We start from the raw sequence: 19,749 nt of genomic DNA on the forward strand, positions 1-19,749 counted from the left end.
TGGACACACAACTATACAACTGCATCAGCTTTCAAATCTGCACTTCACTATATTTCTTATTTTACAAAGTAAATGTTTAATACAATTAAATGCCTACTAGCGAGTGTGAAGAGCGGTGAAAAAAAGATAAACATGAATAATTGTATTTGGCAGCTGAAGACACTGCATTATTTAGAACAGAATATTTGCACAGAACAAAAGAAGCAAGTCATTTTTAACTCATGTTTTATAATACACAAGTAAAATCTACTTCAACATTGATAGTACAATGGAAAAAAATAGCATACACTTTAGTTATGCAACGTATTGTCTTGCATTTGATGCACACACGCACGCACTTTACTGCCTTCATCGTCGTTTAAAAAAAAAAAAAAAAAAAAGCAGTGCACCGACACTCACCAGTAACTGCTAGAGTGGAACAGATTGAAATGCACCTGCAGAGTATCCAGTCAATACACTCAAGAATATTGAGTCACACACATATGCACCTTTCGAAATGACACACTTGCTAAGTTTTATTTATTGACACACACTTACTGAAAAAGTACATTTGTTAACAGCAAAGTCTTTTCAGGCTTTAATTTTAATACAAAAAAGGTTCATAATCTACAATCTGATCCTGTCACACTACTGTAGGACTTGTGTGTGGTGTCTGCATGTGTACCTGAATGCATAAGTTATGTCTGTAAATGTGTTGGTCTGTTTGCTCCGCCTCCCCCATCCGAATATTTCCGTTTCATCTATGCAGTTCCAGTTTGTGCAGGCTGATACGGATCCTTGCAAACAGTGCACCCTTACAATGAGGCGGTATACTTTTCACGTTTTGCACTTCACACAGTGTCCATATTACTTCCGGCGCACCTGCTGCACTCTGCTGTGTGCTGTGCTCTCAGGAAGCCAAACTTTTGGTTGCAACAACAGGACTACAGTGAGATAGAGCTTCTGACTGTGCTTGGTCAGGTCCTGGGGGGGAAAGGTCTGGAAGGCCAGTCGTCATTTTAGATTTCGTGATCTGGACTGAAAGCTGTGGCAGTGGTTGGGCTACAGCCGCTGGCTGAGCAAGTATGAGCTGTGTAGTTTGCTGAACTTCTGATGGTTTGTTGAATTGTGTGGCCCCAGATTTGGTCTGGACGAGCTGTGTCACCTGACCGGAGGGGCTAGCCTGCATTAGTGTTGCCAGTTGATTTGCTGGGATGGTGATGATGGTAATCTTCTCGCCAGGTTTAGGGCTGCCGGGTAACATGGTGGGAAGAGCCTGGAAGACTAGTTTTGGTTGAGAGTTGGCGTTTGCTACGGTTACTGGGACTCCTGTGGTGGTGGTGAGGAAGGGGGAAGAGTTTAATGTCACCTGGCCAACAGAATTGGTCATCATTAAAGGCATTGCTCGGATTTGTCTGCAGAAGAAACAAGACATAAAAGGTTTCAGCCACCAAGCAAAATACCACAAGTCAGTGGTAGAATGCATATTTACATTTCCTTGCAAACACCTACAACAACATCTACATGCATGCATGACAACATTACATTAGACACACACACACACACACACACACACACACACACACACACACACACACACACACACACACACACACACACACACACACACACACACACACACACACACACACACACACACACACACACACACACACACACACACACACACACACACACACACACACACACACACACACACACACACACATATATGAATGCTAAAGCAGGATTACTCAAGTGACCTGCACTCGTAGAGAGAAACAGTACTGGGTCATGTTTGGAGCCAGAAATAGACTGCTACTGAATCATCTTACAATGACTGTCCTCATTGAGTGAAGAATGAAGGCTAACTAATGTAAAACAGCAGCAGAGAAGGAAGCGGAGGTCGACCAATATTGCTGTTTTGGGTTTTCATTTATTGGTCCACATCAATAAATGACCTCCATCATATGGGCCCCCGCCAATATTTATCCAATAGCGCCATCTTGTGTTAAGAATGTCGCTCATTCAGAACTGAACACAGAACTGCAGTGGTTCAGGATCAATGTTCCCTCTGAATTGCATGCCCACTACTGATGCGGTCGCCACACAGAAAAATCCATTCTAAATGGGAAATGTGCTTCTTGCCGCCAAAACATTAAGCCTTGTCACATCAGACCAATAAACTTAAGCGCTCACTGCACTGTTTGATGGTGTGTACTGCATTACAGGCCAGCATTTTCTATCACTCCTCCGGTGCAGCTGTTTCGAGACCATTTGTGGAAGCGGGTTGCTCACACATAACATGTAGTATTGCATCCACTTAAGACCACCATCCACTGATTGCCAGCACTACATACACAATAGAATTAAAAGCAAGTTGAAACCCCGGCTATTTGGAGTGAACTATTGGAACTGGCTGACCTTTAAAAGTCGACTTCTCTAAAAGTTGCTTGGGTTTGGTCAAAATGTGCACATACACTGAGCCAATTGGTAGGGAGGGATGATGCGGCAGGAGAGAAAAACAAGAGAAGACTGTTGCAGTGCAAATCGAGAAAAAAAGAAGTAACAGTATGGTCTGTGAATGCAAGCAAAATAGCAACGGAGAACAAAATTTTGTAATTCTGTAAGACTAGTAAGCCAATTACTTTATTATTCTTATTTATCATTATTTGATTTTATATAGATTTTTCAATATAGAATTTATTTAAATAGAAATATTTACAGTCCTTTTTTATAGAAAATATGTTCCTTCCGCTTTTGCCCAACTTCGATATTTGATACGACACAATATTGCTCCAATCAAGAATTTTGCAGCTGATCATCACTGATCACTGATACAGATCACATGGATTGACCATGAATTTGTTATCAAAATGATGAGACCTAGTGAGACCCAGTGCACATGATGTGAAAAAATTAACTATTAAATCATAATTCAGGCATGTTTTCTACACTTAGTGGAGGGGGGAAATAGAAAACCTTGAAGAATGCAGCAACTATTCTGCCAAAAGGACAACTGAAAAACATTTGATTTACTGTATGACGTCGCAGTTTAGTGAATCTCTTTGCTTTGTCCGTGAAATACTTACATACATGGCAGACGAATGCTGCACCTGATCCAAAACCACAACGGATTCGGTCATTTCCGTCTACGCGTAAACAATACCTGAGAAATGCTGATATTAAAGTTAACAATTGTCTACAGCGGAATGAGAAGAAAATTATTAATATGAAATCCGTTTAGTTTGTAATATAAACATAAAGAGGTCATAAACTTTTGCCTCCAGATATTCCAAAATATAATCTATATTTTGGAATATTATTATATTATCTATAATGCCCTACTCATCGTGCCAGGAAACCACTTTCCATGAAGAGTGCTTCCGCCGGTAATTTCGCAGTATTTGATCAAAATTGAACGATATCAACACTTTTGCAGCTGTAGCTTGTTCATGACGGGTGCCATATTTGTTTACCAGTGTAATCTTGTGGTTATAGACATCTCACAAGTCGGCACACTCATGGAAAGGAATTGCTGTGATGTGAACTTTAAACAATCGTTTACAAAACTAATTCATTGCTTTTTTTAAATTGGAGGAGCAGTTTGGCATGTCTTTTGGCATGAAGCTCACTCCCCTGCTCCTTTCCGCTCCACAGTGCAGCGAGATGTGCTGGGGAGCCGTGCAATTCGCTGCATGCACACAGCACTTGCCGAATGCGAGCAAAATAGCTTAAAGGGGATGAAAATTCACATGCATTTATCTTTTAAATAAATACATTTTACTGTGATCATGTGCGAAATTATTAAGCAGCAGATAAATGTGTGCACCATTTATTTTATTAATTTATTGTTTTACATGGCTCATGGCGGTAATAATAATCCAGCTATTTTGTTATAGCTGGACTTAACAAAATAGCTAGGTTTTATATATATATATATATATATATATATACACACACACACACACATATATTCTGTGTATATAGCATAAACAGAAGAAAACACATTTAAATACATGCTTGTCAAAGAAAGTTAATGTTTTATTATTTTTACTTTTTCTTAATGATTTACTTTGTTGTATACCTCAGACTTTTCGAATAATAATAATAATAAACTTAAACACACGTTACACAGGTATTTCCACAATTTGCTTTTTAGGCAACATTCCGACCTGCTGCGGACAAGTTCAATGTTCTAAGAGTGAGCAACAGCGGGATAAAGGAGCTAAATGATCTGCCAGCCAACTCACAATTATTGTCTGTCTTTTATTAATTATGACAATCAATGGCGCAGGTCAATGTTACCCTGTGATATCCTGATGTTGTAATGTTGCAGAGTGAGGCGCATGGCCAGTGAACATAATGTGAATAAACATATCAGCAATGTTGACAGTACAACAAGACTAGATGAAGCTACACTTTTTGGAGGCATATTCACTGGCTTTTAAGCTAGATGTTCCAATGCAATGAAAATGGAATCAAGTGCTTGCAGAACTTGCAAAGATTTGATTAAAATGATGTAACCTAAGCAGCCTAAATCACGTTTCAAGATTATGAAGTTGATTTATTATTGTTTGAGATGGCGTAAATTAGTAGTGGTTTAAAATACAGTAGTTAGGAGCTAATAACTGCCGTATAATATTGCTTAACATCAGATCATGACATAACTAGATTTTTAAACTTAGCAAAGTAAGTAGATATTCTTTAACTAGTCAAAAACTGCATATGAAGATGATGATGATGACGTAACCTACTTTTCACTTGCCCAAGAAAAAAACTAATTGTCATAGAATGAATTGATTCAGCAAAGAAATACACAAGAAATACCAAAAAAATGGCAGTTATGCCAGTTACTTATGAGCATAACTTCTGCTGTCTCTACTGTACTCATCCAACTCTGCAATCCCTGCAATCAAGAGCCTTGTTCACACAACAAATCTCTAATCCCAATATCAACGACCCCCTCATCCACTATGTCTCCATCCTTTCCTATTTCCTCCTCCTCGCAATCTGCACTCATTCCTCAAACTTTCCAGAACAACCTAATCATCTCCATTAGTGTTGGAATGATGAAGCTTCAAGAATGAGCCTCCTGGTCTTCAGAACTCAATTGGTGGCGATCTCAGTTTAAAATGATGTGTGTTCATTAAAATGGTTGTTCAATCCCTTTTTTTCCAACATAGAGCCATCTTGGGGGCTCTGAAAATGATTTCAAGTTTCATGGAGCCTCATAAGGCCATCACAAATCTCCCTCCTCGCATCCAATACCTCAGTCACCAGTAATTAAGTTATGAAGACAACATATTTGACAGACCTGTTGGCAGCGTTGCTCGGGATAACAGTGACGATGGTCTGTTGAGGCTGTGTGGCAGCAGGGACGTTGGTCACCAGGGTGGTGGGAGTGTGCTGGCCGGTAACATCACTATCCTCCCCTTCCTCCTCTCCACCTTCATCCTCAATCACTCTGATGTTCTTGGGCATTTCTTTGAACTGGTATGCCAGTCGCTGACCCTCCACCTTTGCAAGGATGCCACGCTGGTAATAATACCTGGACACAAAACACAGTAGTAGTAAAACTAGCATACTCTACGGGACCAATTAAAAGAAAAACAACCTTAGAGCTCGGCCCATTGTTTCATAGTTCATGTCCGGTTTGTTTTTGTGTTTGCCCCACAATTTGGACACTGCCTTCGAGTCCACTAGCTTGAAGATGCCCTTTTCCCTCTGCATCCACTTAATATATTTCGGACAAGTGTTCTTGTCCTGCAACAGCTCAAGCAAGAACTCCCACAGATAGGTGGTGTTGCCTGCAAGAGAAGACAAACACCAAGGATAAAGAGATCAAATATGTTCAAATTCAAAGAGGGCCATGAAATCCAAACCTTTCCCCTCCCGTTGCCTCTTTTTGATCCCCAGGTCAAAGGAACCATTTGATGCAGGCTGTTGTGCCTTTGGCTTTCGTCCACCTGGATATAGAAAAAAATGGATTCACTAGCTCAGACAACTTACAATTTAGAAACAGAGGTCCACCACGATCTCCATGCACACTGACCTCCTCTTTTCTTTTTAAGCACTGGCTCACAGTCCGGGGGAACTGGGAAAGTTTCCTCCTCTATGGGTGCACACTCTGTTGAGACCTCCACCACTGTTTCCATCATCACATCCTCTGCAGCCAAAAATATCACACAATGAATGATGTCCATGTTTCAGAGTGAGTCGCCTTAGGGACTAATTGTTTTCAGCCACTTTCTTTCTTTTTATCTAAGTGAGTGTTTATATGGCAACTATTGATGAGTTTGAGCAGTCAATCATCATCACAGTCGATTTATGCTCATCTGTAACTGCTGACAGGGAGAGCAGGGGGTTAGAATCCCTTATTGCACTGTCCAAGGAAATGGAAAACAGACAGACAAAGAGGCTTGAAAATTCAGACCCCAAATTTAGGAGCGTTTCACGGAAATCAATCTAGTGAAACGCGTAAAATGTCACCTGAAACACCATGCATATTATAAATCCTGGGAGCGTTCTAATATATTGAACACAGGACAGCGTAACTGCGTGCACTTTCATACTACCAAGCAAAGTCGATTGTTACCCCCTGAAACAGTGTCGTATTTTAAGAGTACTGTTATACGTGTACACAGTCACTTTTTAGTCCAATAGGTGGATGTATGACTATACCTATAAGTTCAACCTCACATAACAGTAAGTTCAAGACCTCGTACTATGTGAAGATTACCTGTGCCACGCTCATTGTGTAATCCTCCAGGGGACTCCATGTGAAGTAGTGCTTCAGCTGCTTCAAATGTTTTGTCAAAACACACCATGTCTTCACACATGTCTACAGAAATAAGATTAGAAATCACATATGAAGAAATAAAAACCATACCTGAGGTAGCGAGAAGCATTAAAGGGTAAATTGTTCTGGACATCTAAATAAACAACTGAACCTAAATAACAGGCAACAAGCAAAAACCCAAACTCACCGCTTTCTACCACCTCTGTCACAACCTCCTGCTCCTCAGCCACATCCTGCATGAGATACGTCTCATCGTCGTAGACCAGAACCTGTGCAGAGTAGCATTCCTCTACCTGGGCACTGGGAACCTCCTCCACAATAACTGCTGGGCAACTCTCCTCCTGGAGCACCACAGTCTCCTCATCCTCCTCATTAGCACTCACAACCACCTCCTGCTGTACAAATTCCTCCTCCTCTTCAGCAAGCTGCTGGTCACACTGCATATGGCAAAAGGATGAAGAAGAACAGTGTTACATGATGTCATCACAAAAATGTAGTAAAAGTAAAAACAATTTGGCTAATAATTACAATTAAAATTAGGAAATATCAGGTTATCATTTAATTTATCATTATTCAACAGTGAACACATATCTTGATTGACGACCCAAGCATGCACTGTAAATAAATTACTTCTTTAAGTTATGTTTATTGTTATAATATGATTTTTACAATGTGTAACATTGATAAGATAATGAGTGTCACCTGCTGAGTTTCTTCCACCACCGTTACATACTCCACTATATTCCCTCCACCATCTGACACTACCACCGAGGTCATACCTCATTCCTGGAAAAAAAACAAAAGAATAATATCTTAAAAAGGCATATCAATACGACTGCAATACAAGTCATAATCAAGTTTCACAGTATACCAGTTATGCCCCAGGATGTGATTTGTTCTGTCAGATGACACGCTGTACAGAGCAGACCTGCTGATATTGCAGCACATAAAGTTAATTAGATTCGTTTTTCAAAAAATGTTTACGGAAGTACCGATATACACTGCCTGGCCAAAAAAAAAGTCGCCACCAAGAAAAAGGGTCATACATTTTAATATTTCGTTGGACCGCCTTTAGCTTTGATTACAGCACACATTCGCTGTAGAACTGTTTCAATAAGCTTCTGCAATGTCACAAGGTTTATTTCCATCCAGTGTTGCATTATTTTTTCTTGCATTGATGATGGTAGAGTCTGACTGCCGTGCAAAGCCTTTTCCAGCACATCCCAAAGATTCTCGATGGGGTTAAGGTCTGGACTCTGTGGTGGCCAATCCATGTGTGAAAATGATGTCTCATGCTCCCTGAACCAGTCTTTCACAATTTGAGCCAGATGAATCCTGGCATTGTCATCTTGGAATATGCCCGTGCCATCAGGGAAGAAAAAAATCCATTGAGGGAATAACCTGGTCATTCAGTATATTCAGATAGTCAGCTGACCTCATTCTTTGAGCACATAATGTTGCTGAATAGGAAAGTATTAGGGGTAGTTCAACACAATTTTTCACACCTGAAAAACTTTTTCACATACTGATACTGCGGCTTTGAGAAACGGTCCATACTGATCATACTGCTCAACACTGACAACTAAAAACAGTACGCCACTCAAGTTGAGCGCAACTGCTTTCGCTTTCTAAAGTGCCAATCATTTCTGTTCACCATTCCTAGAAAGTATACAGTAGTGATGGCAGGATGAAGTTTCAAGAAACAGCGTAATTTTTTTTTATATGAGAGGCCATTCAATGACCCTATTTTTGAACTATTTCAATGAAAGATCATATCGTTTTAAAAGTGAGTGCCACATACAGATTACTCATAACTAATATTGCCTGTATTTGTCAGTATGCGCTTTTGAATAGTGTAAAAAAATATATACCACTACGTATACACCTGACCAAGAAACGTGAGATATTTGTTAATGTTTTCAACCCATTACCACTGTTTTCTTGATAAGAAAACAGAATAAGAATAGAAAATGTGAAGGAAATATGCAAGTTAAAAAAAACAAAAAGTTAAAGGGATCATCACTGTTGCAAGTAGCTTGAAATCACAAACTACGTCCAAAGCGAGTCCAAAGAAGGAAAAACACACACGAAGGACACAAATGAAATTCTAAACTAAATTTTCCAAAGTGACCTCTCCCAGAGATTGCTATCTCACGGATCTTGGTTGAGCAATTGCACATGCTTTCTGAGGAGACCGTTAAAGGTGTTTAGGAACGTGAAATCAACGTCAGTGCATACGTAACCAATGCAGGGGAAAACTAAAGTTTGGAAAGTTAGGACAGTTTTATTTCGCGACTAAGTAAAAAACAAAAAATAAAATTATATATATATATGGTGCAACTGTCGATGGGTGAAACAAGTACGTTGCGTGTGACGGTAAAATAGATACTCCTCATGCAACTGAGTGTGACAAATTCAAAACAGATCTGGAGCCGTTTGCGTGACGTCAATTTAACAGCAATGTTTACTTCCTGAGCCCGCGAGCACGACTGTGCGGAATGGGCTTGCTAACTGGCTAGCCTGCTAACTATTCTTTGCACCGCAAAACCTACGTGTAGCAGCATTTAGTCTTCACTTCTCGCAAATCCCCTGAGACCAAATTGACCATTTCTGCGAATTAAATATTGTGTTGCGTATATAACCCCTCGTACCTAAGAAGTTAGCACTTGCTGTTAGTTAGCTGGCTATCTTCGAACTGCCAACCATATCCTATAAGGAATAATTGCATTGTGGCGTTTCTCTAGTAAAGGGTTAATGTAAAGATTTATAGTAATTGATGAAATGTGGCTCCAGCGGGCTCATCTTACCTTTTTTCTGCGTCTGCAAACTAGAACGACGATGCTTTTAAGCTAGCGTTGACAGGGCCTGACGTTAGCCGTTTCAGGGCCGAGATTCCACTCGCGTAAATCCTCGTTAGTACATTTTTTTTGTTACTTTGAGTCTCGATGCAGACACTGAAACTGTCCTTGTGTGTCCCTGTGCAGTCCAGGCAGAAAACAGACGTAGAATGTTTGTTTTCAATTAAAAATACTATTACTATACCATTCAGGCGCGCCACCGCTTTACGAACCAAGATCCAACGTCACATTCGTGACGTCACTAAACAGGGCCATCAACATGAGTGTTCCGCGAAACAAGTGACGGCATCAAACTGCCAGACGAAGCCAAATGTGTGAGTGCGAGTCCCACCAGAGTACGGACCTATAAATGGATAAAGAGATGTGTATATAGAAGTGTGCGCTTCTATATTTTACCAGGTATGAAAATTAAAAATAACCTTTAATAAGTGGGATCGAGGCAAAATGCGGTTACCTTTCGAACAAAATCGAGCGAGATAACATATAAAATGTATTAAAACATATTTGTGTTTTTTCGAAATTGATGATAATAGTGTGCATTTTTAGTGATCTGTTTTCCGGGCGTATTTTTTTCATTTTCATTCGATTTCTCCTACTGAACAAAAGCCTCGCGAGTCGTGACTTTGGTGTCTGGAAATCAAAGAAAAAACATTTCGTTATCTCAAGCTAGCAAGCTAGTCTAGTTTAGTGGTGTGTAGTAACAGTGTTTGACCACAACGTGTCATTATCAGGCCTGATTGAGAAGAAGAAGGCAGGGAGTAAAAATACAAAAAGTCAAACTATTTCGGTTTCATTTCATTTATTTATTATAATTATTACGAGAGTATTAGCGACGGATGTCTGTCTTCTGATCAATGATATCAACAAAGTTTTTGATTCAGTTTCAATCGCTGATAATTTGAATAGAATTATCTGGCCGCCTGTGCAGGCTTTAAGATCTGAGTGTTCCCATTGATACTTCCCAGTTATTATTTACTTGCAAATAGGTCTCCAGTTTTGAGGATATGAAGTCAATAAATGAAAATTAAAGAGAAAGAACCATATTTAAGACCAGTATATCTGCTTTCAAATTAACTCATCTTGAAATTTGGTCCTTGTTTTAGACAACCTGTCCCAATTTGGATTGAGGATGCTAGTATTAAATCCTAAATCACACAAAATTACTGAAACAACAAGTCACATTAGAAATTGATTTTAAAATAATGTAAGAAGCTTTCACCATTTCGAGTAGGAGGAGCAGCTGTAGAGGTTGAGTTAAGAATTGACATCAGAGAGAGGTAGAAGGAGTAGTGAAGGTACTGGGAGTAGAAGTTGTGTACTTGGGGTCAATCTTCCAGAGTACTGCACAGAGATTAATATTATATTATTATATGATATTAATATTTATGTGTGCCTCAAACGGTCAAAACTATCCAGGGAATACAAATTCTGAAAATAACATTAAGATTTGTTTATTTTCTTTTCTCTTTATTTTTAAATTAAAATTATTCTAATGAATAATGGTTACATTATACGCAGCGGTAACTGTGCTTATAAAAGTATATGCGAAGCCAGTTGAAGGGTTGAGCCAGAGATCGACCAGATTCGCAGAATTGGCCGTTTTTCAATGGCATCTGATGTTTAATATATTGTCAAATTTGAAACAATAGATAAAGATGGTGTATGTTGGAGAATGTGTGGGGCGCAAAGTTCAATTCACTATCATATATTCTAGAGTTGTCCGAAATTAGATGGATATAGGAAAAGTGTTCATGACTCTTTAGTTAAGGTTTTTAACTTAAGAGTTGTGAACACTTTTGAAGAAAGGAGTACAGGGAGGCCCAACATAAGACAAAGGTAGTGGTGTCAATGGCCAAACAGAGGGCCTACTAGGACTTGTATGTGAGGTTGGACAGTAAGGAGGGTGAGAGAGATTTGTACAAGATTGCAAGGCAGAGAGATAGAGATGGGAAGGATGTGCGGTAGGTTAGGGTGATCAAGGATAGAGAGGGGAATGTTTTGACTGATAACAGAAGTGTGTTGCTGAGATGGAAAGAGTACTTTGAAGAGCTGATGAATGAGGAAAATGAGGCAGAACAAAGAGTAGAAGGAGTGACCATCATAGATCAGGACGTGGCAAAGATTAGTAAGGCTGTAGTAAGAGGGGCTTTGAAGAGGATGAAGAGTGGAAAGGCAGTGAACCCTGATGATACACCTGTGGATGTGTGTTAGTGTTTAGGAGAGGTGGTAGTAGACTTTTTGACTAGAACATTTGACAAGATGTTTGAGAGTGAGGAATAGAAGAGAAGTGTGCTGGTGTCCATCTTCAAGAACAAGGCAGATGTCCAGTATTGTGATAACTATAGAGGGATAAAGTTGATGAGCCGTACAAAGTTGTGGGAAAGAGTAGTGGAAAGTAGACTAAGGGCAGAAGTTAACATATGTGAGCAACAGTTTGGCTTCATGCCGAAGAAGTGCACCACAGATGCAATGTTAGCTTTGAGGATGTTCATGGAGAAGTACAGAGAATTTCAGAAAGAGCTCTATAGTGTCTTTGTGGATCTGGAGAAAGCGCAGAGTGCCAAGAGAAGAGTTGTGGTATTGTATGAGGAAGTCTGGAGTGGCAGAGCAGTACGTTCGAGTGGTGCAGGACATGTATGTCAGGTGTAAGACGGTGGTGAGGTGTGCTGCAGGTGTAACAGAGGAGTTCAAGGTGGATGTGGGCCTGCACCAAGGCTCAGCTCTGAGCCCCTTCCTGTTTGCCATGGTGATGGACAGGTTGACAGATGAGGTTAGACAAGGAGCCCCTTGGACGATGATGTTTGCAGATGACAATGTGATCTGTGGTGAGAGCAGAGAGCAAGAGGAAGATAATACCAGAGACGTGGAGGTGTGCCTAAGAAAAGAGAGGAATGAAGGTTAGCCGCAGTAAGACAGAATACATGTGTGTGAATGAGAGGGACCTAAGTGGACAAGTGAAGTTACAGGATGCAGAGATAAAGAAGGTGGAGGATTTTTGAGAGATTTGAGAGAAGAGGAAGCAGAGGACAGGGTGGAGAAAGATGATCCACTGTGGCGACCCCTGAAGGGAGAAGCTGGAAGGAAAAGAAGAAAACTCTTTAGTTAAGGTTTTTAAAATTCAAATACCTCTCAGTTTTTGTCTCGATATTTAGGCGAAATTAACATGTTGGAAAAAAAGGGGGATATTAAATTGATTGATTTGTCTCTGTCCTTCCAGATTGCTCAGCTCAGTTCTTCACTCAAAATTATTAACCGAGCCAGTGAAATTATACAAGGGAAGAAAATCTTATGTTGACTTGTTGTGTCTGAAAATATATAAGAAAAACATATGTAAAATAAAATAAAAACAGTCGTAATTGAGTGCTTTTACATTGTAACAAGCCCCTTTGCACTGGCACAGTTCTGGTTTGGTATTATCAGAAGCTGTGTGCTTTCTGTTGAGCCAGTCTGTGTTTAGACTGGGTTAAGCAGAACTGAAGTAGGAAGGCTGTAGAGAACCAGCTCACAAGAAGGTTGTAGGTTTGTGGCTAGCGACCAGTGAGAGACCAACTGTTGGACTGCTTCTGCAGTGGTAGTTCATCACAAAGCAGGCAGCAGGTCTCAGCCTGTTTGGCACCCAGTCCCTGCGGAGAGGGACCTCTGGACCAAGGGCTGTAGGCACTTTGGAGAACGTTTGGGAACTGGAACAGGTGTACAGCTAAAAATGGTCTTTGTTAAAAAGTCAGAGGGGTGCGCACGTCATAATTCTACCAGATTTCTAGACTCCTAACCATCGTTCTAGTTCATTCACATCATCAGCAGATCACTGTATTGCCTGTACTAACATGGTATTTATGGAACCGATAGTGTTCCATAATCCAAATTAATATGCGTCAACAGAAATGCTTTTTCATTTTCTAGAATGAAAGAATGTATGTTTTGACTAAAAGATAAAATGAAAAAACAATAATCCAAACTTATTAACTAACTTATTTTCACTTCCTTTCTCATGACTGTTTATGTGACGTAATTAAAATTAAAAACACATTTATTATGTCATTTTTGAGAAACTTAAGCTGCTTGTCACCAATGCACCGACACTGAAGTTTTTTGATGTGAGCCAACAGGTGACATTGTCTGTGGATGCCAGCGCAGAAGGAATTGGGGAAGTGTTGTGGCAGCAAGAACAACCTGTGGCATATGGTTCTGGAGCCCTCACTGACCGTCAGCGAAGGTACTCTCAAATTGAAAAAGAACTACTTGCAATTGTCTATGGATGTGAAAAAGTACCACCAATATGTTTATGGCAAAGAAGTCGCGGTTGAGAGTGATCACAAGACCTTAGAGAGCATTTTAAAAAAAGACACTACATCAGGCACCAATGAGACTGCAGAGAATGTTGCTGAGACTCCAGAGATACAGTCTGAAGGTCAACTACAGGCCAGGAAAGGAGCTGCACATTGCTGACACCCTGAGCAGAGCGTTTCTCAATGAACAAAAATAGGATTTGCTGGAGAAGGAGCTAGCGGTGTGCACCATCACAAGTCAGTTTCTAGTCTCAAAAAATTGGAAACATTCAGAAAAATGTCTGGTTGGCCAGAAAACAAAAGTTCAACACCATCAGAAGTTCAAGCATATTGGACCTTCAGGGATGAAATCACTCACGCAGATGGATTGATGTTCAAAGGAGCTAAACTAATTGTCCCAAATCAGCTGAGACCAGAAATGCTGAAAAAAACTTGGGAATAGTGAAGTGCAAAGAAAGGGCCTGAGATGTTTTGTTTTGGCCAAGCATGGGAAGTCAAATAGAGGAGTTGGTCTCTAAGTGTGCTACCTGCAATGAAAACAGAAACAGGAACTTCACACCATATTCCACTCAGACCCTGGGAAAAAGTAGGAACAGACCTTTTCCACCATAGATGTTCTGACTTTCTGCTATGCGTTAATTATTTCTCAAAATTCCCTGAAGTCATGAAGTTAACTAACACAACGACTCAAAGTGTTGTGACTCAAAGTCATTATTTGCAAATGTGAATTTAGACATGTTACTTCCAGCCCTGAACATCCTCAGTCAAATGGTCAAGCAGAAAGAATGGTGCAGATCATCAAGAACTTATTGAAGAAATCTGAGTTTGATGAGGGAGACCCATACATTGCTTTGCTGGAGTTTCGAAACACACCTTTGGAAGGAATAGGACTGTCTCCAGCACAACTCTTGATGGGAAGAAGGCTGAAAGGAAAGATTCCTGCATCAACACAGCTTCTCACACCAGAAGGAACCGAGGAGATTATGAAGAAGTTGGAGGAAAGACAACAAAAGCAGAAAATGTACTTTTACAGACAAAGACTCCGACTACTCAAAGGTGACACCTGGCAGCCAGCAACAGTATTGCGTCAACATGAACAGCCAAGATCTTTTCTTGTTAAAACACCTGATGGCAGTACCAACAGGAGAAACAGGAAGTTTCTGAGAAGAACATAAGAGAAGGTTTTTCCTAGAGATGTTGTTCAAGATGTTAGTGAAAGTCTGGAGTCAGAGTTTCAGAAAAGTGATCAGTCACAAAGTAACAACCTCACTGAAGTCACGACTGAAAACTGTCCAGGCCCTGAATCACACAGATGTACAAGATCTGGAAGATTAGAGTGCGCTCGCGGATCGGGTTCTGCATGTGGAGCGAACTTTCCCAGACTCTCCTGTGATGTTATGCTTGGTGACTTCAACAAGGTGACTCTGAGCGAGGAGCTTCCCAAGTACAAGCAGGTTGTAAAATGCCACACCAGAGAGCAGAGCGTGCTGGATCACTGCTACACATCGTTACGCAACTCTCATACCGTCCTCCCTCGAGCTGCACTGGGACTCTCTGACCACTTGATGGTTCATTTTGTTCCCACATACAAGCAGAAGCTGAAGCTGGCAAAGCCTGTTGTGAGGAGCATGAAGATCTGGACAAGTGAAGCTAAAGAGGAGCTGCAGGCTCGTATGGAGACCACAGACTGGGAGGTGTTCAGGGCTGCGACCAATAATCTGGATGAATATACAGACACTGTGACTTCATGGATCAGCTACTGTGAAGAGTGCATAGTTCCAACGCGCACCAAGGTGAGTTATGCAAATGACAAACCTTGGTTCACAGCTAAACTCAGACAGATTAGACCGGAGAAGGAGGCAGCAAGAGTGGGGACAGGGACTGCTACAAAGAGCTGAAGTATCGGTGGTCAGAAGGAGCTGAAGAAAGCTAAGGCCGCATACTCTGACAAACTCACGCAGCAGTTCTCAGCCAATGCCTCGGCTGCAGTGTGGAGAGGGCTCAAGGTGGTCCCCTCCCCCGCCCCCCGACTCCAGTGTTCACGGACATCTTCAATGTTCCTTGGTGTCCTGTCATGTCCCTCCCTGTTTTAAATCCTCCACTATCATTCGTGTTCCCAAAAAAGCCAGGATCACAGGACTGAATGATTACAGACCGGTGGCACTGACGTCTGTGGTCATGAAGTCCTTTGAGCGCCTGGTTCTCTCTCACCTGAAATCTATCACTGCTTCTCACCTGGACAAACTCACTGGAGTTTGCCTACAGAGCCAACAGATCTGTGGACGATGCAGTGAACCAGGCCCTTCATTTCGTTCTGGAGCATCTGGACTCCTCAGGAACCTATGCCAGGATCCTGTTTGTGGACTTCAGCTCTGCCTTTAATACAATTCTTCCAGCTCTGCTTGAAGACAAGCTTCGCCAGCTCAACGTGCCTGACTCCCTCTGCAGATGGATTACAGACTTCCTGACCAGCCGGAGTCAGCGTGTGCGGCTGGGGACGACTATCCCCGACACTCGGACCCCCAACATCGGGTCTCCTCAGGGCTGTGTTCTCTCTCCATGGCTCTTCTCCCTCTACACCAACTGCTGCACCTCCAGCCACGAGTCCGTGAAGCTGATCAAGTTTGCGGATGACATCACCATCATCAGGCTCATCTCAGATGGAGATGAGTCAGCTTACAGGAGGGAGGTGGAGCAGCTGGTGTCCTGGTGCAGCCACAACAACCTGGAGCTCAACGCCCAGAAGACGGTGGAGATGATCATAGACTTCAGGAGAGTCACGGTTTCTCCGTCCCCTCTCATGCTGGCTAGTTTACCTATTCCTATTGTAGACTCCTTCTGCTTCCTGGGCACCACCATCACTGAGGACCTCAAATGGGAACTGACCATCAGGTCCCTCATCAGGAAGGCCCAGCAGAGAATGTTCTTCTTGAGGCAGCTACGAAAACTACGACTGCCGACGAAGTTGCTGGTGGAGTTCTTCCTCACCTCCTCCATCACTGTCTGGTACAACAGCGCCACCTCAGAGCAGACTGCAGCACATTTTGCGTTCGGCTGAGAAGGTGATCGGTTGCAGCCTGCCTCCTCTTCAGGACCTGTATATCTCCAGAACCCAGGTCGGATTAGAGCCGACTCTTCTCACCCTGGTCATGGACCGTTTGTTCCTCTTCCCTCTGGCAGGAGGCTACGGTCCATCCAAACGATAATCTCCTGTCACAGGAACAGCATCTTCCCCTCTGTTAAATTAGTGATCAGCCTTTGTTGTTTAATTTTAATTTATTTATTAACAACACTTTATTTCGAAGCACTTTCTTAGTTGGTGGGACCCCCACTGACCATGGCAATAAATTATATTCTGATTCTGATTTAATTATGGATCAGTCTGGACACATTTCCTAGATACAATTGAAGAAATATTAGAAATAATGCCAATAAATGACCATTTAGTCATTTTCTCTTCTCGAAATCATGATACAAACTGTCCTTTTTCGTGTTATGAAAAACCTTTTCACAATTCTCTCTCCTAAAATGCCTTATTGAAGATTTCACTGATACCTTGACCGTCTTATAATTTGTTTTAGCATTAGCACTGCCTGTGAGAGTGTGTCCATGACTGGTGAACCCTAATCGCAACGCACCCACCAATAATGGAGCAGATGTCTGTTGAATATCCAACCATTTTCACCGCAGTGTTTCGCCGAGGCACCACCGCAGCAGGACACCTGCATGTGTAGATATTGTAAAATCTGTCTCCGCACTGGACCATGGTCGCGTGTCACAGGGGAGGTGCTCCAAGGCTGGAGCGCGCACTAGAGGGTTATATGTCCTGTTGTCGGCTGGAGCTCAGACAGGGATGAGACGATTCTCAGACAGCGCACCGCCATGCTCTCTTCATGTTTATGTATGCTCGTCCAATGCAGCAAGTGTGTCGCTGGTTTATGTTTAGATGCAGAATTGTCGTTTGTTTTTGGGGTAAATCGTGGACGATAAGTTATCGCCCATGCCTACCCAATAGCCCAAATTAGATATTCAGTTTCTTCGTCATGAGAGCTCATTCTGTGGCATTATTAAAATTAAAAAGAAACGAGTGGCACAGGAGAGTTGCGTTACTGGCTCCACAAGTGTGAAATTTGGTGGAGGAGAAATTATGGTGTGGGGTTGTTTTACAGGAGTTGGGCTTGTCCCCTTAACTCCAGGGAAAGGAACTTTTAATACTTCTGGATAGCAAAACATTTTGGACAATTCCATACTCCCAACATTGTGGGAACAGTTTGGAGCGGGCCCCTTCCTCTTCCAACATGACTGTGCACCAGTGTTCAAAGCAAAGTCTATATCTATAAAGACATGGATGACACAGTCTGGTGTGGATGAACATGACCAGCCTGCACAGAGACCTGACCTGAACCCGAGAGAACACCTTTGAGATTAGAGTGGAGAGTGAGAGCCGGGCCTTCTCGACCAAAATCAGTGTGTGACCTCACGAATGTACTTTTTTGGAAGAATGGTCAAACATTCCTACAAACACACTCCTCAACCTTGTGCACTGGCTTCCCAGAAGAGTTGAAGCCGTAATAGCCACAAAAGGTGGAGATCATATTCAACCCAATGGAATGGGATGGCACTCAAGTTCATGCAAGTCAAGGCAGGTAAGCAAATACTTTTGGGAATTTAGTGTATGGCTGTCATGAACCGGGCATCTCGGGTTGAATTTTAACCTGAGTGAAGAGTGTGCATTTATTTAACAAACCCACACTCTTCCATCCCACTTCAAAAACACCAGCTGTGGGATTCATGTCATTCCAAAAAGGACTTGCAAGCTACATACTCAAGTTCCAAGTTCAAGACAATAAACAAGAAGCGACTGATGCCACTTTCTTCACTCCGCTTTTTGTTCGGCGTTTTATTTAAATGATTAGAAACTTACAGCAACTGCATGGTCTTTCCAGAAGTGACGCCTGTGTGTCCCGCTCTGACTGGATGATCCTGCTGTCAGTTTGAAAATGAGCCAAGGGGACTCTTTCTTTCTCATAAACCAATGAGTGGTCACTAAAACATATTTCATTGGATCGATGTGCTGTCAATCAAAATTTCACCGTTCAGCAGGCCAGCAATGCATTTTGGACTCCATCAGCCCAAAATGTGATATCCACCAGGCATTGCCCGGTGCGACCAATTACCAGTCCACCCCTGGCCACGTAGCCACGGAGGAATTAGTACATTCCTAATACAGCTGAAAACGGCATGTACATCAGGGGTGTCAAACGGAATCCGAAAAGGGCCCTGTGCTTGCACACCAAACACGCTGCATCACACTGATAATCAACTGATTCAATTCTTCAGACACCCGATAGGCTGGACCAAAAACCTGCACCCACTCAGCCCTTTTGTGATCACTCTATGCAGCTGTGATGTATGTGAAGTTGTGCAATAATCGTAGCGAGTCAAAAGGTACAAGCATACATTTGAATTGGCAGAAATCTACTCAAGTGTTGCCAGTTCGCTTAGGTGGGCGTGTGTTGACGTGAGGGGTGTGCCACAGTGAGAAAGTGTGGGAGCGCGGCACCTGAAACTTGTTGAACAAAATAAACTTGGTCGGACAAGCAGAGACCCGGAGATTTTTCTTTTGGAAAACATACGGTTACCAGCGCGAGTCACACACCCGGAGGTTCCTTACCACGGTTCGGAACTGATCAAGCGGGTCCGGTAACACAAGTCATGGTCATCCACATCATCCTTCATTCACTGGAATTCTAAATAATTTGTAGAAGAAAAAAAATGTGGCCACTGAATTCAAATAGGGCATTTAGTTTTTACATGAAGCACA

General features: G+C 41.9%; 1 protein-coding gene across 2 annotated transcripts; it reads right to left on the minus strand.

Annotated features, from left to right (window-relative positions):
• Positions 1-289: 289 nt before the first annotated feature.
• On the minus strand, positions 290-9,899 carry elf2a (E74-like factor 2a (ets domain transcription factor)). Of its 2 annotated transcripts, none has more exons than XM_053878529.1 (9): positions 9,824-9,889; positions 7,484-7,567; positions 6,969-7,218; positions 6,722-6,823; positions 6,035-6,148; positions 5,865-5,948; positions 5,597-5,789; positions 5,297-5,530; positions 290-1,394 (listed from the first exon to the last, which is right to left on the minus strand). In XM_053878529.1, exons 2-9 carry the CDS (start codon positions 7,556-7,558, stop codon positions 890-892), a joined length of 1,557 nt encoding a protein of 518 aa, XP_053734504.1. In that variant the 5' UTR covers positions 7,559-7,567; positions 9,824-9,889; the 3' UTR covers positions 290-889. The 2 variants fall into 2 exon arrangements, with proteins under 2 accessions (XP_053734504.1, XP_053734503.1); XM_053878528.1 differs by having other exon boundaries at positions 292-1,394; positions 9,589-9,899.
• Between the last annotated feature and the right edge of the window lie 9,850 nt (positions 9,900-19,749).

The sequence above is a fragment of the Synchiropus splendidus genome, chromosome 11 (assembly GCF_027744825.2).
Source record: "Synchiropus splendidus isolate RoL2022-P1 chromosome 11, RoL_Sspl_1.0, whole genome shotgun sequence".
In the NCBI taxonomy this organism is placed as follows: domain Eukaryota; kingdom Metazoa; phylum Chordata; class Actinopteri; order Syngnathiformes; family Callionymidae; genus Synchiropus; species Synchiropus splendidus.

Coding starts and splice junctions, on each gene's coding strand:
- elf2a (XM_053878529.1), bottom strand. CDS start 7,558: ATGACCTCGGTGGTAGTGTCAGATGGTGGAGGGAATATAGTGGAGTAT. Junction 7,219..7,483: donor TGGTGGAAGAAACTCAGCAG/GTGACACTCATT, acceptor TGCCATATGCAG/TGTGACCAGCAGCTTGCTGA. Junction 5,949..6,034: donor GCTTAAAAAGAAAAGAGGAG/GTCAGTGTGCAT, acceptor TTCTATATCCAG/GTGGACGAAAGCCAAAGGCA.